The following is a 27,189-nucleotide window of genomic DNA, read 5'->3' on the forward strand; positions in this document are numbered from 1 at the left end:
CAGGGTCATGCTGAACAGCGTACAGGAAGTAAACATATAAATGCGTCTCGGCAGCAGAGTGCAGAATAAACAATAATCGTCTATAATAGTGAAAAATGGACCGCTTTTTTTGGTCAAATGGGCTCTTGGAAATGGATGAAACTTTAGTGATCCAGCAACGAGGTGTCAGACTCTATGACGGTGATGATAAGGTGTGTTTAGTTTTCTGATCGCTAAGTTTGTGGCCTGACACAACGATACAGTAGCTAAAACGTGTATGTAACAATGTTAATAAGTGGACGTTAACTAAATGACGTTAAGAATTGACGGTGCACACGAGGTGCTGATGAAGTTCAGCTACATCATTATGGTTGTTGGTGAAGAAATATAAGAACATAACGTAATGTACTCTCATGTTATTGGACCAGGCTAAGCTCGACGTTGGGGTTGCCTTGTTGAGCACCCATCGGTTGATCTGGAGGGACCTTAAAAATCACGTAAGACTACAGTGATTGTGAGAGAACTGTGTGTCATTGTTTACAGACGTGTTGTGTGCTATTTCTCTCACTTCTGTATTTCTATTGTCCCCTGTAGGAATGCTGCGTCGCCATGCCCCTGTCGCAGATCCTCTTGTTTGAGGAGCAGGCTGCAGGAATAGGAAAGAGGTGAGTGTCAGTAAATACATATTGTGTTGGGCACAGAAATATGAACAGAAATGAGAAGTAGGCTTTCAGAATTGCATTAAGAAATTGGCAAACAACGAGATTGTGTGTTTTTATATATAAATAGGTTCGTGTAAGGATGTTTATTGTCATTGTAAAAAAACATTCAATGAAATTAAGTTGGTGACTCATCAGTCAATACAGCAGTAACAGGTAACAACACATATACAAATATTAAGATAGGACATTCTAATTTAAAACAATACATTTAAAATATATATAAAAATTAATAAAACATAAAACACAGACATCAATGGCTTAAAAAGGTGTCATTTGAGCCCAAAAGCCTTTAAATCATTGTTTGTTAAATAGCTTTTTTTCTGGAGCTGGCAAATGCATCATGTTGTTAAGACGGCTAGGTTGTAGTCACATAAATAAAGTATATAACCTTGGCCATGTGATAACTGCTGGTTGTATTTGGGGAGAATATCATAGCAGTTGAAAGCTCTGGGGAAAAATGGTAGTTGGAACACAACTTTTTTTTATTTTTATGTTAATCATTTTAATTTTAAAAGATGTACTTGGATAATTAACTATTGACATCTCTTATTCTGTAGTGCAAAAATAGTTATCCACCTGCAAGCAACACCTGCCAACAAGGAGCCAGGACCCTACCAACACAGCAAGTACTCCTTCATCAAGCTGTCCTTCAAAGAACACGGGCAGATCGAGGTAGTTAAACACGCTTGTTGCTTTACTCTTTTATCTCGTCAAGAGCATTCTTAATCTTAAGTGAGACTCTCTTTTGGGTTGTTTACGACTGGCAACTGACTTGGTGTCATTCGCTTGCAGTTTCACAGGAGGCTGACGGAAGAAATGACTCGGAAGACATGGGAGAACACGCCGGCTTCACAACTCATCCCCGTAGGAACGGGCTCTCAGGTCAGAAGCTGAACAGATGCTCCTTCCCATCCCACTAGAATCTGAACTGTACCGGCCAAATGTGCCTTTCAGCATTTTATTAGGGCACTGGTTCTCAAACTTCCATAAATGATGTAACCCCCTATGTTTACAGCCATGTACCCCCGGCCTAACCAGTGCAACACATTTTTTGTTTGAACAAATATGTAATACACAGTGCTGGGTCATCAGTGTGATTTAGAATAAAATTAAGTTACATTTATGAACTTACATTTATATTTAATTGAATATTTATTTAACAACTAATATTTGTAAAGGATTTTTTTTTAATGGATACTAATTTTAAATATATTTAGTAAAATCTCACATACCCCCTGGAGTGCCTTCACATATTTGAGAACCACTTCAGGGATGTACATCAATTCAATGTATGTACCACAGGGTGGCAGTGTTGTCTCTATTTCAATGGGCTTAACTATATTATTGGCTGGGTCAGAACTTATTTACCAATAATATAATAGTGTCACTTCTAGCTCAATTGCTAAATTGGCATTAACATCCATTTAAGTATTGTCTCCCACAGCAGGACTCACACCAGTAAACATACACGTCTATGTTTGCTGTTACTCTCTATACTTTCATTTGCACAATGTCACATGTCTCTAAATGAGATTACATACATTGTGGACAAATACTAGAGATAATAGTCACTCAAATTGATTTAAGTACCGTAACAGCGGGTGACCACAAGTTGTTGTCCCCCCCCATTGTTTGTCTTTCCTTGACCTTTTCAGTGCCCGTGTGATTCATAACGTGTGTTTTTCTTTCCTTTTGTGGTCATGCAGGCAGGAAGAACACGTGCTGTGGGGATTGTCGGCATTGAGAGGAAAATAGAGGAGAAGAGGAAAGAAACGGATAAGAATATTTCTGAGGTACTGTTGAGCAAAAATACTGAAATACAGAGAAGTTTGTCTCCTCAAAGCTCCCAGCCGAAGTTGTTTATTTAATCATATTTTTACGGGAATTAATGTAAAGGTATTGAGAATATAGAGCGGTTTAGTTCAATCAAGGTTTCTGTAAATGTTTTAATGTTTTTTTTTTTTTTTGCCACCCTCGAATTTATTGTAACTGACATTAATCTTATATTCAGCATTTATTAAGTTATGTGTAAATGCATTTATTGAATTTAAATACAATAAAATCTAATAAAATGACACGTATTAAGCTTAATGAGAAGAATGTTTGGGTGTCAGGGTAGGGAGAATGTTCTGTTTTATCCTACAAATACAGAGGACAATTATATTTAAATTCTATATGTAGCCATGATTTTTTTTTTATTGTGAATGAGCCCTATAACCAATTTAGTCTCTTTTTTTCAGGCCTTCGAGGATCTCAGTCAGCTGATGGTGAAGGTAAAGAATGTTTTCCTTTGCACGTTCACATTTCACTGTAGTTGTTGTTGTTATATAATTATTTACCTTTTTTTAAGACTTATGTTTTCCGTTCTGCTGTATGATTGTTCACTCATCATAACCGTAGATATAAAACCTGTGTAAAGCTCATATTTTGGCTAAGCGGTGGGATTTGCTGAATGATTCCCTACTTTTACATAACAGGCCAAGGAGATGGTGGAGCTGTCCAGATCTATCGCCAACAAGATCAAAGACAAGCAGGGAAACATTTCAGAAGATGAGGTAAGAACATAAGCATAACCAGACACGGGAGAGGAGTGCAATGGGCGTGGTTTCAAACGACTGTACATACAGTGTAGAAGCCATTACACTGCTTTGTGTTCATCGATCGCGTATCTCATCCATGTGGGTACATTATAATCATGCTACTGCCCCATAGATCAAATTATGCTGGAATACTGTTGATCATGCTGACATATTTCTGAAATGATTATAATGATGATGCAATGATGACGTCACCAGAGTACAACCAGGTGTGTTTGGCAAGAGAGCGCAAGGGCAAACTGTTTTGTCAACCGCAAATTAAGAACCGCATATAAAGTCGAGGCGGGTTTTTCTGTTTAAGATGAGTCACATTTATGTTTCTGTTGCTGTTCTGCAAATAAAAGAAAGTACTGAAGTGACACTACGAAAAGAATGCGCGTTGATTTTACTGACCGCTCCTACATACATCAATAACTCATCATAAAGTTCTCTCGAACCTCCCATGACCATTAAGCACACAATTGATGTCATAGTTATTTATTTATCCCTGTACTTCTCGCACTCTCCACTTGTTCTTGCACTACTGTTTCACAGCCACTGTATATAGCCATTCCGCCTTGTATATACTTTCTTAAGTCACTTTCTTAAACTTCTTAGACCGTTGCACTGTTTGTTTTGTACTGCACTGTTTTGTTTTTGTTTTGTATTGTATTGTGTTTTAATGTACACTACCGTTCAAAAGTTTGGGGTCATCCAGACAATTTTGTGTCTTCCATGAAAACTCACTTTTATTTATCAAATAAATTGAATAGAAAATATAGTCAAGACATTGACAAGGTTAGAAATAATGATTAATATTTGAAGTATTAATTTTGTACTTCAAGCTCAAAGGAAGGCCAGTTGTATAGCTTATATCACCAGCATAACTGTTTTCAGCTGTGCTAACATAATTGCACAAGGGTTTTCTAATCAGATATTAGTCTTCTAAGGCGATTAGCAAACACAATGTACCATTAGAACACTGGAGTGATAGTTGATGGAAATGGGCCTCTATACACCTCTGGAGATATTTCATTAGAAACCAGACGTTTCCACCTAGAATAGTCATTTACCACATTAACAATGTATAGTGTGTATTTTTGATTAATGTTATCTTTATTGAAAAAACTGCTTTTCTTTGAAAAATAAAGACATTTCTAAGTGACTCCAAACTTTTGAACGGTAGTGTATATTTTGTGTAAGCACACAGAGTCACTTTACCAAGCCAAATTCCTTGTTTGTGCAAACTTACTTGGCCAATAAAACCTGATTCTGATTTTTGTTTACTCTTAATTGCCCACAATGTTTTTTTCCAAGTAGTTGTGCTTTTCTTTATGAACGGGTATGTTCTGCTTTTATAGACGATTCGCTTCAAGTCCTACCTGCTGTCCATGGGCATTGCTGACCCCGTCACCAGGGAAACGCATGGATCCGGGACACATTACCATCTGCAGCTCGCCAAGCAGCTGGACGACATGCTCCAGGCTCCTCTGGAGGTCGGCGGGAACATCTCCTCAGCCTAAGATCAACACTCTAGTTCCATCTTAACCCATTTTTCTGACTTTCCGACCGATTCTCCTGCCCTCCCAGGAGCGCGGGGGTATGATGGCGCTCACGGATGTGTACTGTCTCGTCAACCGTGCTCGAGGGATGGAGGTAATGCTCACAGGTGCACACACACACACACACACACACACACTAAAGAACACATCATCGTGCTTGACGTATCCTTAATCCTACGACGTCGCTCTCTCTACATTCAGTCGGACACTGAGGTCACTTCCTGTTCCCTTTCCACAGCTTTTATCTCCAGAAGATTTGGTCAACGCCTGCAAGATGTTCGAGTCGTTGAAGCTCACGTTGAGGTGAGGTTTTGGTTGTCTTTGTCTTGTTTGATTTATCTCTGCCCTCTTTCACACATTCCTAAAAAAGATCCGGCTTTGTGTTTTATTAAAGGGGTATAGTGCAGCTTTGACGGCCTGCACTGTATCCCAGAGGCCAGACTCTTCCTGTCCCGACTTCCTGTTGTTGGAGGTATTGTCCAGACCTCTGCGATTGTCACTTCCTGTCATTTCTCAGTGTTTCAAAAGAATCACCGTTGGTCCAAGTACCCGCAAACTGGTTGCCGTTCTCCAGCCAGCGCCCTATTTTAGCTTCCTAAATAAAAATATTCCACACACACACACACACACACTGTTTCCTTCATCCATCTTGTCCTCTCTGCAGGCTGCGTGTGTTTGACAGCGGCGTGATGGTGGTCCAGCTGCAGTCTCACAGCGAAGAGGAGATGATATCCTCGGCGCTGGACAATGTGAGCGTCGCCAACGCAAACATTATGCTGACATCGACACGCGTGTCATCAAACAGCTGTTTGGGATATATTTATTTGAATTTATATATCGAGATGAGTCACAGTCGGCAACCTTGACTTTCAAAGCTTTTATTTACTTCTTGTTTCTTGTTCTTCTTGTTCTTGTTCTTCTTGTTGTTGTTCTTCTTCTTCTTCTTCTTCTTCTACAGGTGACAGACAAAGGCTCTCTGACAGCGGAGGAGTTTGCGAAGCTCTTGGGTCTCTCTGTTCTTCTCTCCAAAGAAAGGTACGTTGTGAATCTCATTGTTACGGACCGTCTGTGTTCATATAACGGGTTGACTGTTGATCAGCGGTTAGCAGCTCCCTCTTTCAATCGGGGGGTCGGCGGTTCGATCCCCACCCACGTCGATGTGTCCTTGAGCAAGACACTGAACCCCTCGTGGCTCCCTGGGCGCTTCTCTGCAGCCCACTGCTCATTAATAACTAAAGATGGGTCAAATACAGAGAAGAATTTCCATAAGGGGATCAATTAAAGTGTACATTTATTTATGTTTTCTTTCTTTCTAATATGTTACAACACAATATTGTAAATGGACCTGTGCTTGTATAGCGCTTATCTAGTCTTCCGACCAATCAAAACGCTTTCACACTACTTGTCATCATTCACACACTCACACACTCATTCACAGATTGTTACAACATTGAGAATATTCACCGTTCTTTTGTTTCTCGTCGTGTTATTCTTCATTCGGTCACACGGTGTGCTCTTCTTCTCTGATCCTCCCTCCTCTCCAGGCTGCTGCTGGCGGAGAAGGTGGGCCACCTGTGTCGAGACGACTCCGTTGAGGGTTTGAGATTCTACCCCAACAACTTTTGACCCGTTCGTGGTCATTATTGCTGATATCTGATCAGCTGATCAGACGAATGCATCGCCACGACACGAGCGTACCGGTGCACAGCCGAGTGTCCGCTCCACCGCGAGCGGGATAGTGTACCTTTTCAGTCTGGTCGGGACTTTTTTAACAGTCGGTGTTCGGAGTCTAAGAGCGAGACGCTGCTTCGAAAGAGATACTTTTCCAGGAATTGCTTAAATACTGTACATGAACAAAGTGTTTCCATATCTGCTCTTCTCGATGGAGTGATCAGCGCAAACAATTACTAATAAAGAGGTTTGGGAATATTGCTCTTATGGGAAATACATTTTCTTCACACATTTTTCGGCTTTGCAAAGCGTGTACTTTTGTATGGATTGTTATGGCAAGTGATTACATGTTCTCCAAATTAAAATGTACATTTCTGTAATAAATGAAGTTGGAGTGAAGCTTTGTCACGCTGTCTCGTCTTCCGAGGAGAGAGAGAGAACATATCCGGGTTACAAAGGATTTAGGAACCCTCTACTTCACCTTTTCTTCTTGTCAGGGTTCGTACGGTCATGGAAAACCTGGAAAAGTCATGGAATTTTAAAATGGTCATTTTCAAGCCTGGAAAAGTCATGGTAAAAACTTAAATCATAAAAGTTTTGGAAAAGTCATGGAAATGTTAAAATCACATGTTCATTTAAGCCGAGTTTGAAATAATTTATATATTTTTTTAAAGAAAGACGCTCAAAATATAAGCCAGTGATAGCTCTCGATACGCAGAATTTTCTACAGTTTTCATGTTTATACCGAGATTTCAGTTTGGTCATGGAAATTTGGTTTAAAGTCATGGAAAGACATTGGTCAAAATGTGTAAGAACCCTGCTTGTTTTGGTCTCTCAATCTTTTCCATCAAAATGTGATTTGTGGCCCGAACGGTCACCGAATGTAATAACTTTTATCAAGAATTCATTCAAGAAAAGATAAAGAAATAACAAATAAAAAATGATCTGTTAATTTGGTTCACATTGAAAATAAATATAATTATATGGTCAATAAATCCCTTATTACAGAGGTTATGTTGTAAATTAAGCACCATATAAATGCCTTTGTAAAATCCCATAACCCTGTCGACTCACAGTAAATCATATAAAGGGTAACTGCAGAAGTAATAATGAATTGGTAATCGTAATAAATCCCATCTGGTCTATAGCCTCATCGTCTTAAAGTTCTACTTCCTGCTGAGATTGTTCCTACTTTAATGTATAATCTCTGTCCCTGAAGAGATTCTTATACACACAGAATAAGAAGCAGTTCTTTGTTCCCATTGTGAAGTCGACGAACAGTAAAGGGTGTTTCATTTTCTCAGAAGCTTCCTGTTTTTAGCTGTCTCTTGAGGAAATGTGAAGGTCTGCAGAGCGCAACAGCTGATTAGATTAGCCCGATGTATCGTTCACTATACCTCCTTGTTTCAAGACTTAAACTGAGGCAGGTCTGATCTTAACGATTAGAGATTCATGCATGAACATTGAACTTTTGGTGAACATTTTCCAAGACAAAATAGGTCCTGTTCTTGCATGTTGGGTATGGGTGCACTCAATGGTGCATTTTAAGTGAGCCCATGATGCTCAGTGTAAGGTTTTCTATCATTGCTTAATAATAGAAGAATAACTTGTCAGTCATATGTGGGGCGAAGGTTATCTGAATGTGTGTGAGGAATAGTTATTCTGTTTACTGTCATGGCTACAATGTGTCAATGCTTTATGGGCTTATTGAGATATCCTGATTTTCTATATGACTTTGTCATGAGATTCTTATTAGACAGTCTTTTACAACACCTTTATTTTTATTTTTTAATTAATCTGTGGATGTCTCTTGAAGGAGGGAATTATAGATCCAACTGTTGGAGCTCACGTATTTCTTCATGTAGTCACTTTCCGTTGATGACCTATCGGTGCCTGCGGGCAACTATCGGGTCATGTGAGCCGCCGCTTGAAATGTAATGCACCTCTACTCATGGTGTTACGGTAAGAGGGTTTGTACAGCCCGTAAAAGACTAATTCTCAAGCAATAATGTGTCCATTTCGATATATAACAAGTCAAAAATAACATTATTTTGGACAATATATGAAATAATATTATAATAACATATGAAGTTACACTAGTGTACTGTTTTTTTGCGATCACATTTTTCATTTATTTCATTTTTCATTTAATCTTGATATGCATATGAAAGAAAGGATGTGCATACTACACATAGATGCACAGGCATATAATTATACAAAAATAAAGTACAAATAAAATATATTAATATAAATATGGGTAAACCGGCAAATACCTACACACATATTGATGTATTTATATAAGCACATACAAATATACCCTCATTTAAACGCATGATATGTGTGTGATGTTTAAAACATCACACACATATCATGGATTACCCCACTCCACACTGCTGTACTGTTATTAAAGCAGATAATGAAGGAGCTGCTGTAATAACAGTTCTAATATTGGGAAATTATGAATATCATCATTGAATTTGAGCTGACTTTCAATTAAAAACAGTACAGTAGTGTAACTTCATATTTTATTATAATAATATTATTTCATATAATGTCAAAATGAATGTGGTTTTTGACTTGTTATTTCCAAATTGTACAAATAATTGCTTAAATATGTATCAATCTGCATGCCTTTTGGGCTGTACGAGCCCCCGTACCGTAACACCGTGAATAGAAGCGCATTACATTTCAAGCGGCGGCTCACATGACCGCAGTCTGCGCTGATAACAATCTCTATTACTTGTATATAGTATAATGCCATTTTAAAACTGCCAGGATGGGAATTAGTCTGTCCTTTGTGCTTTTGTTTGGACCTAATTGCCGGTAGCAAACAAATCATCTAGTATTTATCAATCTGCATCCATGTTTTTTTCTTTCTGTACATTTGAGAACCAACATTTTGGAAATTGATATCTAACAATTGTAAGAAACCACTTAAAAACTGAATAGTTTAGTTACATTTTGCTTATTTTCCGGTGTAAAAAATGAGCTTGAGAAACGGGTTATGCGTCTTAGTAAAGGTGATTGTTTGATACAGAAGGCTAAATATTTATTTACATTTATATTTATCGATAAATTGCTTCCTGAAATAAAATAGCACATTAGTAAGTTGTCTTTACTCTGCTTGTACGTTTTTGGGAAGAAACAACACAGCCAGTTGTGGATAATATTCAATCCGCTTCGCTGTTGACCGTGAAGTGACTGTGATCGGATCTCTCACGCGCACCGGCGCGCGCCTTTTTCACGCGCTCTGTCACCGGCGCGCGCCTTTTCACAACTCAGTTGGGTCCAAAAGACGCTGGTCCCGCGGACAGACTGTCACTATTATCTCTATTATCAGTCAAAAACATAGAATTTCAGCGGCACATGGAGGGACTGTTGTCGTCGGTGGACGTGTTGGACAATATGAAAGGACTTATGCTGTGAGTCGACAATAAATGTGAGTACTAAAGCGATATGTTCCACCTGAAGGCAATGAGGGTTGTGTTCACGGGGTGTCCGAGATGTGACACTTACACTTAAACCAACACTAGAAAGCTCGCACTAAAAGAAGAATATTTAGAACTATATATGGAGTTAAATTGTATTTATCATTTATTATGTATGACATTTTCAAAAGAAGTCACATTTTATATATATATATATATATATATAAAATGTGACAAAAGTATCTGTGCTTATATATATATATATATATATAAGCACAGATACTTTTGAGATGAGTATGAAGTCGTTGACTATTTAACTCTTCTCCTGGGAATAAATATTAGGCACACTTTGTGATCCAGCTTTCAAGATTCAAGTTTTTATTTACCATTTGTGCCTAGAACCAACAGTCCACACCCTTTGGACATCTAGTGCAGGGCTCTGCGACTCAGAAATAACACTCCAATAAGAAAGAACAAAATATAAAATATAAAAGAAGACACTATACAGAAGGTGGTAATATGTCCGAGAACAAGAAAGGTTCGAGTATGTTGTTTTAAATGACAGATAGTAATAATAGTCATACATATCATCATGATTTAAGTACAAATAAAGGAGTGAAAAATATGCAAGCAACCAAACAACAAGGATTTGGCCCTATACTTCATAACTATTTTATATGGACTGCAGATGGAAGAACAGCTCAGAGCTTCATGCTGCAGCACTGACCTCAGATCAGCGCACTACATCTTCCAAGCCTGATTCTGTGTGCAGCGCTCTTGGTTGTTGCCTGCATGCCTTCCTGTTTGATTTTGTTTGTATATTTTGTATATTGTCTTTGTGATTTGCCTCATGATGGTCAGAGGTCAGGGATGGTGGAAGAGGACGGTCACGTGGTGAAGGAGAATACCGAGGCACGGACATCGGAATGCCACAGGCTGTCTCCCTGCTGCCCTTTCTGCTGGCGCTCCTGGGATGTGGTGAGTGTCACCAGACAACCTGAATAACACGACTGCATGTTTACCAACTAAAAGTAAAAGGCTGGCGGGATCATTGATTTTGAATTCACTTAACTTAACTTACATGTGCTCGACTACCACCCTCGGAGGGAAAAAGGCGGAGGAATGAAGGGTGTAGAGGAGGGTCAGCCGCTTCCTCTTCCCACACCCTCTTTGCTTTGGGAGGATGTGAGGTCTTCACAACACGATTTACACAATAGCTCTCAAAATAATGGATGCCGATTGGCCTATTGCAATTTAACTGGATCACACCTGGGGAATACGATATTAATAGGCCTTTACATCATTTGTTGTGAGTCATTGTGCATTATATTTTGGTATCATACATCATGATGCACACTTGTTATGTTGTCAAGAGACACAACATAGCACATTTATTCCAGATTGATTTCTAAAATGTGTGTCAACTAGAGACGGACCGTTCCCATTTTATTATTATACAGTCCAAACATTAAGAAGACAACTTAACATATTATATTGTCCAGACCTAAACAGCTACACACTGAAAAATAATGGTTCTTAAATGGTTCTTTAAAAGCCTTTGTGGTTCTACGAAGAACCATCAGCTAGTGAAGAACCATTTTTTCGTTTGAAACACATTTATAGGTTCTTTGAAGAACTCTTTAAGGAAATAGTTCTTTAAAGAACCCTGGTTTGAAAGGTTCTTCGTGGAATCAGAAATGGTGCCGTAAAGAACCATTTTTTAAAGGTTCTTTTAGACGCCTTTAGAGGTTATTTAAAAAACTATTTAACACTCCTGTTACCTTAGGGTCAATTTGACCCCATTCAATGTTTAATGTCGGTGTTCTTTCGGGTCAATTTGACCCCAGGCTGTTTTTCACTGTGTCAAACATATAAGAAATATCAACTTTTTTATATATTTAAAGGGATATTTAGGTAGTCAACAAACAAACATAAAGTACCTCACACTTAAACTTGGAAAACAATATTAATTCTAATAATTTTCTGGAGGTTTTAATTGCTGGGGTCAAATTGACCCCGAGGGTAAAATATGTCAGTAAATATAAAGGTAACAGGAGGGTTAACCATTGAATGGGGTCAAATTGACCCGAAGGTAACAGGAGGGTTAAAGCAAAGTTTTTTTTTAAAGAACCCTGGTTTGAAAGGTTCTTTGTGGAGCCAAAAATGGTTCTTCTACGGCATCACTCTGAAGAACCATTTTCGGTTCCAGATATCATCTTAATTTTTCTGTGTGTATTAGGATATAGAACTGACAGAACATGTGAAGTTGGTGCATCACTCAGGAACACACCTCTATAGCCACAGTAACAGCTTACAAAGTCACATCAAAACAAACAAGAAGCAGACGGACAAACAGCAGCAGATATAAATACACACAGACAAAACAATCTGTGAGATGAAATATTATCCATCGTGTCCGTGAACTCAGAAAGATGCACGAACACTCTCGGTACAACGTGTCTTTCTCTTTGCCTCACGTGACTTCTGTTCATCCTCTCCTGTAAAGCTTTTGCAGGGCTCAATATCTGGCCCTCCTTCCACGTTGCCCTTAGCAACGCCAGTGTATTTGTGGACTTCAGCACAAAATCCGACAGCGGCACCATCCGCAACACGAGCCTCTCTCTGGTCGACACGGGAACCAACACCACCCTTCTGACCAGGAACATCCCCGACATCCAATCGGCCGGCAGGGTGGAGTTCGACTGCTCCTGCTTCCTGTACGCAGGAACTTTCCGCTTCCTGCTGAGGCAGACCAGCGTGACTGCCGCTTCCAATGGCACCCAGGAGGGCAGCGCACCGAGCACCGACCGGTGGTGGAGCTCAGAACTGCAGGTGCAGTGGCCCACCTTTCACATCGCTGTGGAAAGGGCCGGAAACCACTCGGGATCATTTCAGGCAAGACGGAAACAAATGTAAACTAGAATGGGCACTCGGTAGAGCGCATACCTTCGCATATCACAAGATTGGGCATTGAATTATGAACATGTTGGCATTAGTTGCATGCCAATTGGACAAAAATGTATCGTGCTATGGTAAAAAAAAGAGGTTGACCTTTCCATGAACTTGACCTTGACCTTTGACCCGATTGATCCCAAAATCTAATCAAATGGTCCCCGGATAATAACCAATCATCCCACCAAATTCCATGTGATTCAAGAAGATTTTGACCTGTTCATGACCTTTGACCTTGACCTTTCACCCGATCGATCCCAAAATCTAATCAAATAGTCTCCGGATAATAACCAATCATCCCACCAAATTTCATGCGATTCGGTTCAATACTTTTTGAGTTTTGCGAATAACACGCATACAAATAAATAAATAAATACACGGCGATCAAAACATAACCTTCCGCATTTTCAATGCGAAGGTAACAATAATTTTTTTTCCTGCAGAGCGAAGTGAGTTCTACGCCTCTTATTCTCTCTCTCTCTCTCTCTCTCTCTCTCTCTCTCCAGGTTGGGATCTCCACCAATGAGCACTTCCAGGCGTGCTCCAGGGGCATCGACGCGGCTCTCTTCTTGGAGGTCAGCTACATCGAGTTCAACCAGATCGGGCGAATCCGCATCGACAAGGTCCAGGCCCGCACGCGACACCCAATCAGACCCCTCCGTTCCCAGAGCGTCGAGCTGCCCTGCGTCTTCCCCTTCACGGAGAGAGACTTCATACGAGTGGCCCTGCGCTCTCCCCACGCCGCGCAGGATGTGAAGAGCTCCGGGCCGCTGTACCTGTCCCGCATCTTCTCCTACAAGCTGCTGGTGGAGAACACCAGCGCCTACAGGGGCGGTTGCGAAGGGACGATGACCGTTAAACTGATAGCTCCGCCTTGTGCTCACGTCAATGGGAAAGTGTTGCTGTATAAGGATGGAGGTGGTGCTGGGACTCCTGGGAGAGGGGTTGCGGTTTCCCCCGGGATGGAAGCAGGTGAAACGGCACCGATGGGGTTGGAGCCCTCGTCGCCCCCGTTGGCCTTCAACTGGCTGACCGGGGGGGAGAGCGAGACGGAGTTCAACTGTTCTGTGTTCTTCATCGGGAGGAACAAGTACTGCTTTCGCTTTGTCCTCAACCTCAGTCGCTCCCCGAGTCCCGCGCAGACCTGCCTGGTGGTCCACAGAAGCGCAGGTGAGATTTAACAGACGGACACATTCACATTGGGGAGTCACACGGTAAATAACGGCTTCATTAAGGAGCGGGCAGAGGGCTTTCTTTACAGAATATAGAGCAATATCCTTTTAGACTTTTAGAAGCAAACAGAAAGACCACATCACTAATCGCTATTCAAGGCGTGACTGAAACGCTCACCTTTGTTTTTGTTTTTGAGGTGGAGGATGACCTTTTTATTTCACTTTAGTTCACATTATTCTGCAATCATAATGTCACATTGTATTGAAGTGTCAGCCTCAGCACATAACTAATGATTATGTTATTTTGTGTGCAGATACACAACATTTAGAATAAACTATGTTCCACCAACAAAACTATCTGACTATTTTTAAAACTATGTTTCATTAGTAGTTTATTATTTACTAATTAGTAAATGGCCTTATATTTGGTGCTGCATATGTATATATATATATACATTAATAAATGGCCTTGTATTTGGTGCTGCATATATATATTTCTATTTATATATATATGTGTATATATATACATTAGTAAATGGCCTTATATTTGGTGCTGCATATGTATATATATATATACAGACATTAGAATAAATAGTTCTTTATTCTGTTTATTGCTGATTATGGCTTACAGCAAGAAAACTCAAATATCCCTATCTCTAAATATTAAATATATCAAAAAAAGTATACTAGTAGGGTATTAAACAAATCACTTGAATTGTCTAATTAACCCGAAACAAATGCAAGGGTGAGCACTCAGCTGTTATAAATCTTTTTATATTTCTATTTATGAATCCAGAATGCATGACATTTTTTTTTTTTTTTTTGCATTAAAAAAAAAACTTTATATTAATATATGTGTATATATATACATTAGTAAATAGCCTTGTATTTGGAACTGCATATATATATATTGCTTTTTTAGTCCCTCAAAATTATCCTAGAACTGCATGACATTGCTACTAGCAGCTCATAATTAATTCTTCCACACTTACTCATTTATCTGCAATTTAACAAATATGTGACAATCTTCTTCTTCTTCTTCTTCTTCTTCTTCTTCTTCTTCTTCTTCTTCTTCTTCTTCTTCTGCAGAGTCATGGGGCTCGTGGCTGCCCTGGAGTGTGTGCAGCGTGAGCTGCGGAGAGGGGGCGAGGGAACGAGTACGTGAGTGTCTGCTGCCCTCCGGCGTCGGGGGGATGCAGTGCACCGGCATGGTGAAGGAACAGTCCCTCTGCTCGCTGGAGGCCTGTGTCGGTCAGTCTTTCCATCCCTCATCTCTTTTTCCCCCCAGTTTCACTCTCTCTGTCCCTTAATTTTTACTTGCTCATATTTCCTGAACTTTTCTCTTTCATCGTTACCATAACTGTCTCCCATTCTTGCTCCCAGTGTTGCCCGCTCCTTCTCCATCCCTCGCCCCCGGGGCCGTCGGAGTTGCCCGCCTGGGAGGCAACATGGTCGTGGTGGCTGGCATCTCCCTCTGCCTGGCGGTGATCCTGGCGACGGTTCTGGTGACGTTGTGGAGAAAGCTTTGCAAGACCCCTCAGTGCAGCTCCGTACGCGGAGGCTCCATGCATTCCCCCGGAGGGCGCAAGCTCTCCGATGAGGCGTCCATCTTTGGCCACAGCCTCCAAAGGCCCAGCCTGTCCGACGGTCACGGCCAACCGGGGGTCGTCGCTGTGGGTGCAGCCCAGGAAGACAGGCCTTCCCTGGGCACTCAGCCTCTCTCACAGACCCCCGTGATTCCTCTCTCACAGACTCCAGACAGGCTGTCCCCCTCAGGGCCGAAGATGCTGCCACCAATATTTGGGTATGTTTAGATCAGGGTAGGAAATTAACATATTTTATATATATATATATATATATATATTTTAGAGGGCAATTTTGCCCCTACTGACTGAAATCCAGGGGCATTTAAAAATTAATTGGGGGCAGTTTTTGAAACTTGTGAAATAACATTTAACCTTTGACCATACATAATTAATATACTTATTTAGGCTTACAGTATTTGAGTAATGTTCATAAAAATGTCAATAAGTGTTTTCTGAGACTTTTTGAACAAGAAACAAACCGAAAATCAGACAATCATATAAAGTGTTATTCTTATTTGTTTGTGGTTATTTATTGTTCGTAATTTGTTTAACAACTCTTCATTATTCAAATTTTATTTTTTACAAAACAAAATTATATTGACTTGATATTTGTTTGTGTACTTGCCTAGTACAGGCAATACAGATAGGACACACACAACAAAGAACTACAACAAAACGCTATTAAATTAGCGAAATTATTGAGGCATTTGTTGCCCCTCTCCTCGTGATATCAGGGGCAATATTATATTTATTAGTGGCAGTTTTGCCCTTTGCCCTCGTGTATTTCTGCTGCTGGTTTAGATTACGTTTTTTACATTATCGTCAATATCTTCTCTCCCTCCACAGTCTTATAAACAACGGCTGCTTGTTTCAGTAGTGGCGTTTTGCTTTTACCTTATTGTCTTTTTTTTTGGACTTTTTTTCTTTTCTTTCTTTTTTTTTTTCTTTTTGTCTTGAATTAGTTCGACCACTGGACATAACTTTTTTTTTTTTTTTTACTGTGGCTTTGTTTTTTTTTCGTGGTGTCGTGGAGCGCCAGCATAACAATGACTGGGACTGTCGTTCACCGCGCTGCGCGCTCAGCTCAGCTGCTGTGCAGGTGCAAGCTCTGCCCTGAAGACCCTGTGAGACCTGGAGGAGCTAAGGAAGGCGGAGGGCTCGGCTGCGGCGGGAGGCGGGAGGTCAAAGGAGAGAAACGAGACCTCGGTACCTCGGTACCGTCGGCGTGAACGGAGGGGCGTGAGGGCGCGCTGGAATAAGAGCGCGACGCGCGGTCGACCGAGTTGACCGTGAGAGGTCTTCCGTCTCTGAGTTTCACCGAGACGTGAGACGTATGCACGATCCCTATCACTTTGCCAGGGCGCTTCAGAGCAGACTGTTCAGAGACAGAGCACAGAGACAGAAAGGAGAGGGGGCGGATCGCTTATGTGAATTTATGGTGGTGCCAACCGGTGCATGCGACCATGTGCGTGCGGGAGCGCGGCCCGAACCGAACATTGAACTGTTGGCCGGATGCGCCCGTACTGCTTGCCGAGAGAGTCGCCGTCCGCCATTGTGTGTGTGTGTGGTGCCATCAGCTGACGCGCCATCCGCTGTGACTGTGGACACCATCCACTCACCATGGACTGAATTCATGCTGCAGCATGCATGCACATCACTGGTGACTCAGCTAACCACACCATTGCCAAAAAGCATGCAAACCTTCCCCAAACAACAAGAATACACCAACAGGAAACATAAAATTCTGGACTTGCTGTATGCTAATACTAAGGATGCATACAGCGCCCACAGCCCTGTCTGATCAGTCCGCTGACACCCAGGTATGTTCCTCTGTGAGAGGCTGCCGTGACCCACACAGGACTGTGGAGGAGGTCTCTGGGGAGACGACGCGACAGGGACTGACTGCTTCGAACGAACGGGGATGATGTGTGTGTGGACCGACGGGAGGACACATCACCGATGACCGACCGACTGAACGGATCAAGTTCATCACCCACACACCACCACACCACCACCCTGTGCTTCGCTGCAAACCCCTTCAACAAGCCACTGAAGACCTGAAGGCGCTTCTTAACATGAAAGCTGCTTCTTGCTGCTCTGGAGACAGGGATGAGTGAGGAAAAAAGCCAAGCGCAAAAGGAGGAGAAGGGGAGGAGGGGAGGGACACAGGAGAGGGCTGGCCCCAGCTGAACTGAACAAGGAGGGAGGTGGTCTGGCATGCATATAGAGGGCCTGGTGTGGAGGGAGGGGAGCAGGTGCCTGGCCAAGGCCAACCAGCTGAACTGTCACTGTTTTTCATTGCCCCCTCCCCTCCCCCCACACATCAAACACCTCCTCCCCTCTGTCCCCCCCTGAGCTGCACCACACCACCCCTCCCTAAAAATGGGCTCCTCCCTCTCCCCTCTCCTCTCTCTGTGACGGACTGACCAGGCAGGAAGAAACTGAAGCAACAGAGAGCAGGAGAGGTGAAGGTCCTGAGCCCCATCAGCCCCAGGGTCCCAGACCCAGCCACCCAGTGTGGTGCAGCGCCTCTTCAACCTCAGCCTGAGGCTGCTGGAGAAGGGGGAGTGCTGTGGAAAGACGCCGCTGCCCCTGTCCCCAAAGTCAAGAAGAAGTCAGCATCTGGCCTCACCGACCCCCACCGCTCCCTCCCCATGTATGTGATGAAGGTGCTGGAGAGGCTGGTCTGGGCCCGCTCCGGCCGCGCATCGTTTCACCCTCACCTCTTTGCCTACCAGCCTCCACTGGGAGTGGGCAGACATCCATCATCTACCTGCCTGCAAGCTCAAGCAGCCTGGATGGAACTGATGGAAACTGGAGAGACTTTTTTTTCACACTTCTCCATGCATTAGTGCACCATCCGGCCTGCTGCCGTGAGTGCTGAGTGTGTGGTGGCGGTGGCCACACCCGCAGTCCATCTGATGACTGTCACTGATGGCAGACAGTTACCAGACAGGGAGTCCTCAGGGGCCGGTGGTCAGCGATGGGTGAGGATGTGTGGAACTGTTGATCAGGAACTTCTCTGTCTTTCTCTTCACACTGTACACACCCTACTCAGTACAACCAACACGGTAGTGAGCTGACTGCACTGCAGGATTCTGCAGTGGTGGTGGGTCGAGTGAGAGGGGGGGGAGGGAGTAGGAGGCTTTGGTGAGTGGGGAGTAACTGAACCACTGGAAGGCGACCACCAACAAACTGAAGACCAGTGAGGAGAGAGAGTGGTGGCGACAGGGAGGGAGCCTCTACCTCTGAGGAGACTGGTGGGAGGGAGTGGACATGGGGTGGGAGTGGAAGGACATGGAAGCGACAGCCACTGGAAGGCCAACATCAACATCAAAGGCCAAGAAACGCTGTGTACAAGAAGGGATATTTCACAAAGATTCTCCTTCAATGCACCAGAGCAAGCAGTCAGAGTTTTTTGATGTTTGGTTGTCGGTTGTGCTGCGTGCTGGACTCCTGCTGTGCTGCTGCTGGGCAGTGCCGCAGCCGTGCGGGGGCACAAACTAACAACTTGGCTGGAAGGATGGCTGGGCTGGTGGCTGCATGCTGCTGGCAGGATGGTGGTGAGAGAGAGGAGGACGTGAAAACTGAAACTGTCCATATTGGACCTCCCCACACCCTCCCACCACCTCCCTTAGACCCAGGAGTACTTTCTCACCTCACAGGCCTCCTCTCTCCGCTTCAGGGAGAGATACCTCAGAACATTCCTGCTATGAGGGCTTGAGGCTCTACAACAGTTCACCTCTACTACTTCTTCTTAACTCTTCTTATTTTTTTTTTTTTTTTTTTTGTGTGTGTTTTTGCTACTGACTTTCAAATTCCCCTTGGGGATTAATAAAGTATATATCTATCTATCTATCTATCTATCTATAGGTACCATTTGGCTCAGCAGCAGTTGAAAGACATGAAGAAGAAAGGGTTAAAGGAGGCAACGCAGATGTACCACGTCTCTTCAAGCCCGGTCCACGACACGGTGTCGGGGACATCTGCTTCACCCACAAACTCCCTCATTCCTACGCCGAGTGGATTCGCTCCTCCCTCGCTCCGGGAGGACGCGAACTACGACCACTTCCAGATTGCGACTCCCTTTTCCGAGCTGCCGTCGCAGACTTCCAGGCTCACGGCGGACCGACCGAGTCCCGGAGCGGAGCTCGTCTTGGGTCCTTCGGCCCGTGCAAGCGGGGGCGGCTCCAAATGGCGTGACCGCACTGCTGACTGGGTGGAGATGGTAGAGAGGAGTGGGTTTGCAGGTCTCAGAGGAGGAGGAGGAGGAGAGGCAGGGATGGGAAACTCCTTTAATACAAATCCACATTTCCGCCGGACCTCCAGCTTTAATGACACCACACCCCAACCTCGATCCTCTGGACACTGCAGACCGTTTAGAGAAAGGAGTCTGACCCAGGTCAACTATCCAGATGTATTCATGCGTTCACATGTATTTATGTATCGTGGGTCGTATTTCTTAATTAACAGAGATTACGCATTGTTTATTTTCAGGTTGGATCGCGCACCCTTCCCGAAGGAAGTTGCTGGAACAAAGGAGGCCGGGAGCCGTGCGGCTCGTACCCCATCCCAGAGCACGGGGCCCTCGAGTGGGCGAAATCCAGACCCCAGATGAATGACCAGAGGAAGCCCCGGATAGAGGCCGCCGCTCCCTCCTACAGCGCCCAACTCAAAACAAACAGCATTTCGGCGTCTGCGATACACGCGGATGCCGAAGTCGGCGGCGCGACGGATGGGCGAAGGAGCGGGGAGGCGGGAGGCGGAGGGGGAAACTCGGGGATCGGGGGGGGGCCCGCCAGCCTGAGCGTGGATCGGGCCGAGCAGAACTGGAACCGCCGCGGCCCGTCGCCGATCCAGAGGAACATCCTGGCCCGGAAATTGAAGGAGGCTCAGTCGTACTCCGGGGGGGTCAAGGGTCGCCAGCGCAGCTCCACCTTCAGCGCGTCGGCCTCGGAGCAGAGGAAAGGTCGCTGCCACTCGCTGCCCTACGGCGGCGGCGGCGGCCCCCCCTACATGCTGAGCGAGGCAGAGCAGAGGATGTTGGACCTCGATATGTCCGAGGTGTAGAGGGTTGAAGGACATGGGATGAACTTATATTGCTCTTTACATCCATTCATAACCGAATCCTCTCTGCGTGACGTGATCCTAACGCAGACACACACACGTCAGTGAAGATTGAATTGTATGTTTGAGATTTTTGGAAGTTTGCTTCTATCCAAGGGAGAGAGGGAAACACACCATTTTCATTTTTGAAAAGCTATTTAACCCTCCTGTTACCTTTCGGGTCAATTTTACCCCATTCAATGTTTAACGTCGGTGTTCTTTGGGGTCAATTTGACCCCAGGCTGTTTTTCACTGTCAAACATATAAGAAATATCAACTTTTTTATATATTTAAAGGGATATTAAGGTAGTCAACAAACAAACAAAGTACCTGACACTTAAACTTGGGAAACAATATTAATTCTAATAATTTTCTGGAGGTTTTAATTGCTGGGGTCAAATTGACCCCGAGGGTAAAATATGTTAGTAAATGTGAAGGTAACAGGAGGGTTAAAATGTGGTTTTTTTCCATTTTTTAAATTATAATTGTGACATTTTCTACATTTGATATGCATTATAATTTAACATATGACGTCTGTCGGTTTCTTTGTGTATCAACTACTGGGGCAGTATTTACCGTAATGAGTCATACGGCCTATGACGGGTTAGTCTGAATGTGAAGTCCAGTTGTATAACATTGTGCTGTAAAGTCACTCTCACGGATGTTTACTGTAACGTGACACATTTCTACGTGTGACAGAAGCATTTGTCAGAACAGCAGGTATATGAACATCAGGGAGGCATTGTGGCTGAGATGCTGTTTGTTTTATTGTTTTGAGTAATATTACACACGTAATAGAAAGCGGCGCTTACTGGAAAATACAATGTACTGTTACATCAACATTTTATTCTGGTTTTAAATGATGACACAAAAGATTTTGAAGTTTAAATACAAAAGAATTGAAACAGATCGGTCTTTCCCCCTCATTTTTTTTCTTACATTCTGGATTACACGAGGGAATATAAAGGATTACATTTCTCCCGCTCCGCTGCCCGCGACATCCAAGAAAACCAGAGGCCGCACCTTCATGGCGGTGTGTCTGAGGGAATACCAGAGGCCCTTCCAGGTCCCCCACACCACACCGTTGTCAATCGGGCCCTTGTACTTCCCTTTGCGGTAGAAATTCCCATTTAGGTTGGCGGCATGACATCTAGAGATTAAAAAAAAGTACACAAAGTTAAGGATGCTACATTTCAAATTCAACGTTAGTTGATTTTTTTAAAGCAGTTTCTTTGTGTTATAAACTTGTTCTTCTTTTTTATCAAGGAGAGCAAAATTCAGTACAGAAATTAAAAGTTTATTTACAGAGATTTGATCATGCTTTCAGATTAGATTACATTAGATTACATATTCCTTTACACAGTGGGAACATTTCAGGATCACAGCAGCAGGTGCACATTAGAGCATTAATAAAAGGCAATAACAATACTAGATACATATACAAAAATACTAAATATACAGAGATATTTTGCTTGTGCGAAATACAGGCAGAAGGAAGATAACGCTGCATGACATCTAGAGATAAAAAGCAAGTACACAATATTAAGGATGCTACTTTTTACTGAAGAAAAATGTAAGCAATTCAACGTTATTGTATTTTTAAAGCAATTGCTTTGTGTTTTTAAATGATTTTATAATTTTTTATTGAGGTGAGCAAAAATCAGTACGGAAATTTTAAACTTTATTTCCAGAAAAATGGTCATGCTTGTGAAAAACTCAGGCATGTCATCTTATGTTTTTAGGTTTATTTTGTGACGTCATGATAAATAGCGTCTTGGCTATCTGGCACATTTACAGAAATGTTTTTATTCATGTGACCCTTATCAAATAAACCAAAGTAAAAACATTTTTTTTTAAAGGAAGATAACGCACACAGAGCAATATACACACTAGGTTTTATTTTGAAAAGTCTCACCTGTTGTACCACCAACCAGCCTTATTCTCCTCAGCGCAGCTGCCCTGAAGGTAGCGGTCATTGTCCTGTCGATGACCGTCATCACTGTCATCACAGTCATCATTTGCATTGTCAGCAGAATATGATACATGGTGAACAACGGCTGGAGGACTAACCTGATCTCTGGTGCTGAACTGCATCCCGCTGAGGCAAGCAGACCACTGCTCCACCATCCCCCCCCCACCAGTCAGAGCGTCTCCAGCTTTCCCACTATACAGCCCGTACTGGAGACGATACTTATCCTGGAATAGGCATTAAGGGGTGGTATTGCATGTTGGGAATCACATCGACTTCTGAGAACTAAAAGAAACTGAAATTATTATTTTTTTATCTTACGGCCTCATCTGTGATCTTGAAGTTCTCATAAAATGCATAACTTCTCTGTCCACCCCAGTCCATTAGATCTATCTTTACCAGGTTCTTACCTTCAGGGGCAAGGAAATGTAGGCAAGCGATTAGAAGAAGAAAAATACAGCAAATTATGCAGAACGTTACAGAAAATTTCAAAATAAAAGACTGCTTTTTAAAATGGATTCTTGGATTTTAACAATTTCTGACCGTCTGAGAGGAGCGAATGCATGCGCTCGTTGCCCAACCAGAACTCATCGTTCCACAGTTTGAAGTCCCCAAAGCCGTCTCTGTAGTCCACCCAGTCTCTAGAATGAGATGTAGGAACAGATATGACCTCACAAGAAGCAGCTGTGAACTTCACCCACACAACACCTATACACTGTAATATGACACTTTGCAAAGATTATTTGAGATTGCTAATATTCCCACACAGTAGGCTAGTTTTCTTTGCTCTGTGAAATACCTGCTGAAGTCCACTTTTCCATGCCGACGTCTCTGAAACACCGTCCACCCTCCTCCGTCCTCCATGTCGCAGTAGGCCAAAAAAGGATCCTGGTGCGGTTTGGGTCTGATGCGATAGAAACCGCTCGGTGGTCTCAGTCTGTCAAACAGCTCAGAGCAGTCTGGGAAGATAGCGTGGGAAAGGCTGTGAATATATAGCTTTATTATTATCATCCTTACCATTGCTACTCACGGTACGGTCATGGAAAAACTGGAAAAATCGTGGAATTCTAAAATGGTTATTTCTAGGCCTGGAATAGTCATGGGAAAAAATAAATCCCTAGTTTTTGAAAAGTCTTGGACATTTGTTATATTCATGTGTGCATTTACACTGAGTTTTAAATAATGAATATGCTTTTTTCAAAGAATGACGCTGAAAAAATATAAGCCGGTATACTCTCTTATACTCGCAAATCTTTCGCGCTGCAATTGGACTGAAAAGACACAAATGTTAATTTTTTTAATCAAACTTGTCTCTAATTCATTTGTGTCATTTACGGTTCTATACTGTATGCTTTTTAATTCTCATTCTTAGTTTAAATACTACATTTTCTCACTTTCTCATGCATACACCGAGATTTCAAATACATTTTGGTCATGAAAATTTAGTTTAAAGTCGTGGGAATCTATTGGTCGAAATGTGAATGAACCCTGAACATCATTTTGTTTGATGTTGCATATGAGGAACATATAACATTATATTATGAAATGTAGAATGTTTCTTTGCTTGATTTAAGAATTGGATGTTCCAAATTCTTAAAATAGACACAAAACACATTATTGTTGTTTACCTTTGTCATAGACAATCAGATTGCCTGCAGGTGGAAGCGGTACGACCTGAGTCCTGTTAGCGGCGTCTAACGCCTCGCTGCTGCTGTGGTTTGTGTCAGTTTCAGCTTCAGTGTCATCCAAAGCAGGTTGAAATGGCCAGAAGTGTTTGTGCTTCTGCAAGTACTCGACCTGCCAATTCCCGATTAAAAGTTTATTCTCCAGCTTCTTGATGCTGCGCTTGAGAGCAGCGACCTCTGGCCCGCACGACTCCAGAGCCTTCGGCGAGGAACAAAAACACAATTTCAAGTTCAACGAGACACTTCCACCCTCGTTACCTTCGCATTGAAAATGCGGAAGGTTATGTTTTGATCGCCGTGTATTTATTTATTTATTTGTATGTGTGTTATTCGCAAAACTCAAAAAGTATTGAACCGAATCGCATGAAATTTGGTGGGATGATTGGTTATTATCCGGGGACCAGTTGATTAGATTTTGGGATCGATCGGGTCAAAGTTCAAGGTCAAAGGTCATGAACAGGTAAAAATCTTATTGAATCGCATGGAATTTGGTGGGATGATTGGTTATTATCCGGGGACCATTTGATTAGATTTTGGCATCGATCGGGTCAAAGGTCATGGTCAAGGTCATGAAATGCTCAACATCTTCTTTTTACCATAGCGCGGTCAATTTCTATCCAATTGGCATGCAACTAATGCCAAAATGTACATAATTCAATGCCCAATCTTGTGATATGCGAAGGTATGCGCTCTACCGAGTGCCCATTCTAGTTTATTTATTTGTATGCGTGTTATTCGCATAAGTAAAAAAGTATTACGCCGAATCGCATGAAATTCGGTGGGATGATTGGTTATTATCCGGGGACCATTTGATTAGATTTTGGGATCGATCGGGTCAAAGGTCAAGGTCATGAAAAAGGTCAACATCTTCTTGAATCACATGGAATTTGGTGGGATGATTGGTTATTATCCGGGGACCATTTGATTAGATTTTGGCATCGATCGGGTCAAAGGTCATGGTCAAGGTCATGAAATGCTCAACATCTTCTTTTTACCATAGCGCGGTCAATTTCTATCCAATTGGCATGCAACTAATGCCAAAATGTTCATAATTCAATGTCCAATCTTGTGATATGCGAAGGTATGCACTCTACCGAGTGCCCGTTCTAGTTTTAATATTAGACGGGCCGAGCAAAAAGCAAAGGGGCCGCACCTACAGCAGGCATTCATGAAAACAGATTTGATTCATCACGCCTCTGGACTTTCTAGGAATGACGAATGATTTTTTTATATACAATTGATGCTTTTTTAACCAAATGTTTAACATTTTCAATGTCGACAAAAAATATATATATACAGAAGATCTTAACAAGTATAGGATGAGCTACATACTGACACGGGTGTAGAAGAGGCCACGGTGGGGCACACCAGAGCCAAGAACAGCAGCGCTGCCATGACTTTGAGGAAAAGGTATTTTGCTTCTGTATCAGTCTGAAATTTTAAAACACAATAAGATACGACAAACACTTAAATTCTTCAAACTTTCTTCAAAGTATATCTGCGCCACAAGCCTACCTTCATTTCACGAAGCCTCCCGAAGGTCCAGTGTTCTTTTCCTCTAAAAAATGTGTCAGTACATTATTTATGGGCTTGGCCGGTTCTGCATGGTCCACATTAGAGGATCCAGATTCGACCAACCTTGCCAAACCCTGAACTCCATGCCAGTTTGATGATTTTCCTTCTCCATCGACAACTATGGTATTTGGGAAGTGAAGCTGATCCCAGACCTGCAGATGTCCACGTGGAGAGAAAGTGTTGGAAGGACTCCATTTCTTAAATAACAAGTACATGCCCTTTGACTTGTTTTGTATTTTCTTTCCTTTTAGATTTTATTAAACAAAATCATCTTCAAAATGTGTATATATTAATCCATGTTAATAGAACATAGTGTCTTTATTAAACAGAAATCAGAGTGACCCTTAGACAGTGGGTAAACAAGCCTTCAAAAGTCACTTCTACATGTTAAAAAAAAGACAATAATTCCACGTATAGCCAAATGGAGCAGAGAGAATAAAGAAAGTGATAACTGAAAGTTATTGTATGTACAGTATATACTAATAATATACATGTACAATGAAATTAGTATATTCTAATATTAATGATAATCACATGCTAAAAAGAGTGCATATGCAAAACAATCTAGGGTTCAGGAACCAAGTAAAAAAAATGGATTTAGGAGATGTTGATCAAAACCATATCAAACATTCAAAGGTATTCTTTAATTCAGCTGGGTCGGCTGTCGGTAGAGCTACACCTTTTTGTTTGTGGTAAATATATTTATATATATATATATATGTGTGTGTGTGTATGCAGGCACGTGCACAGACATTTTGGGGGGCAGGTGCTCAAACCAAGAAAAAGGGCACCCAATGCCAAAAAAAAATTCTGACAGTTGAAGCATAAGCAGCAATACACTGATGAAGCTGTCCTCAACCTGCGTTTCCTCTGGGCAGCATCAGACCGCTAGCTTACATTTTCTTTATGAATAAAGATGGATTATTATATAGCAACAACAGTACACGCGTTCTGATTGGCTAATGGGTCGTCATGCCAGCCACGTATTGCCCTCCTCGCTGGTCTGATACGAATCCGTATTGCCCTCTTACGTCATTTTCAAAATGAGTGTGGGGGTGGGGACTTGATGACAGAAAGAGTAACTTTTATTCTTAAATCCTGACGAATGAAAAAAGTGGGCTCCAGCAAAAAGGGCACTTTTCTCATCCAGGGCAAAAGGGCTGGTGCTTGAGCACCACTAGGGGTCTATCTGTGCACGTGCCTGTG

The 27,189-nt window shown here is 42.4% G+C and overlaps 3 protein-coding genes and 1 long non-coding RNA gene across 5 annotated transcripts; 2 read left to right on the top strand and 2 right to left on the bottom strand.

Moving 5' to 3' along the window:
- The first annotated feature begins 33 nt into the window (after positions 1–33).
- vps36 (vacuolar protein sorting 36 homolog) lies at positions 34–6,909 on the top strand. Of its 2 annotated transcripts, XM_056407391.1 has the most exons (14): positions 38–191; positions 408–476; positions 574–644; positions 1,259–1,373; positions 1,494–1,583; positions 2,408–2,494; positions 2,942–2,974; positions 3,179–3,256; positions 4,639–4,773; positions 4,868–4,933; positions 5,078–5,142; positions 5,504–5,588; positions 5,798–5,874; positions 6,384–6,909. In XM_056407391.1, exons 1-14 carry the CDS (start codon positions 96–98, stop codon positions 6,463–6,465), a joined length of 1,149 nt encoding a protein of 382 aa, XP_056263366.1. In that variant the 5' UTR covers positions 38–95; the 3' UTR covers positions 6,466–6,909. The 2 variants fall into 2 exon arrangements, 1 of the variants encoding a protein (XP_056263366.1); XR_008830663.1 differs by lacking the exons at positions 5,798–5,874; positions 6,384–6,909 and adding an exon at positions 5,234–5,311 and having other exon boundaries at positions 34–191; positions 5,504–5,591.
- A 2,916-nt stretch (positions 6,910–9,825) lies between these two features.
- On the top strand, positions 9,826–21,663 carry LOC130191868 (thrombospondin type-1 domain-containing protein 1). Its single transcript, XM_056411590.1, has 8 exons — positions 9,826–9,949; positions 10,800–10,916; positions 12,445–12,833; positions 13,397–14,060; positions 15,152–15,313; positions 15,446–15,866; positions 19,522–20,050; positions 20,146–21,663. The coding sequence occupies exons 2-8, from the start codon at positions 10,865–10,867 to the stop codon at positions 20,716–20,718; spliced, it is 2,790 nt and encodes a 929-aa protein (XP_056267565.1). The 5' UTR covers positions 9,826–9,949; positions 10,800–10,864; the 3' UTR covers positions 20,719–21,663.
- LOC130191870 (uncharacterized) lies at positions 10,300–12,511 on the bottom strand. The gene is made up of 2 exons (XR_008831276.1): positions 11,020–12,511; positions 10,300–10,935 (listed from the first exon to the last, which is right to left on the bottom strand). It is a non-coding gene; the product is annotated as an uncharacterized LOC130191870 (long non-coding RNA).
- fgl1b (fibrinogen like 1B) lies at positions 21,504–26,116 on the bottom strand. Its single transcript, XM_056411591.1, has 10 exons — positions 26,047–26,116; positions 25,924–25,966; positions 25,741–25,839; positions 24,352–24,607; positions 23,523–23,682; positions 23,267–23,364; positions 23,045–23,133; positions 22,825–22,950; positions 22,670–22,734; positions 21,504–21,904 (listed from the first exon to the last, which is right to left on the bottom strand). The coding sequence occupies exons 2-10, from the start codon at positions 25,927–25,929 to the stop codon at positions 21,724–21,726; spliced, it is 1,080 nt and encodes a 359-aa protein (XP_056267566.1). The 5' UTR covers positions 25,930–25,966; positions 26,047–26,116; the 3' UTR covers positions 21,504–21,723.
- Between the last annotated feature and the right edge of the window lie 1,073 nt (positions 26,117–27,189).

This window comes from Pseudoliparis swirei, chromosome 3 (genome assembly GCF_029220125.1).
Source record: "Pseudoliparis swirei isolate HS2019 ecotype Mariana Trench chromosome 3, NWPU_hadal_v1, whole genome shotgun sequence".
Classification (NCBI taxonomy): Eukaryota; Metazoa; Chordata; class Actinopteri; order Perciformes; family Liparidae; genus Pseudoliparis; species Pseudoliparis swirei.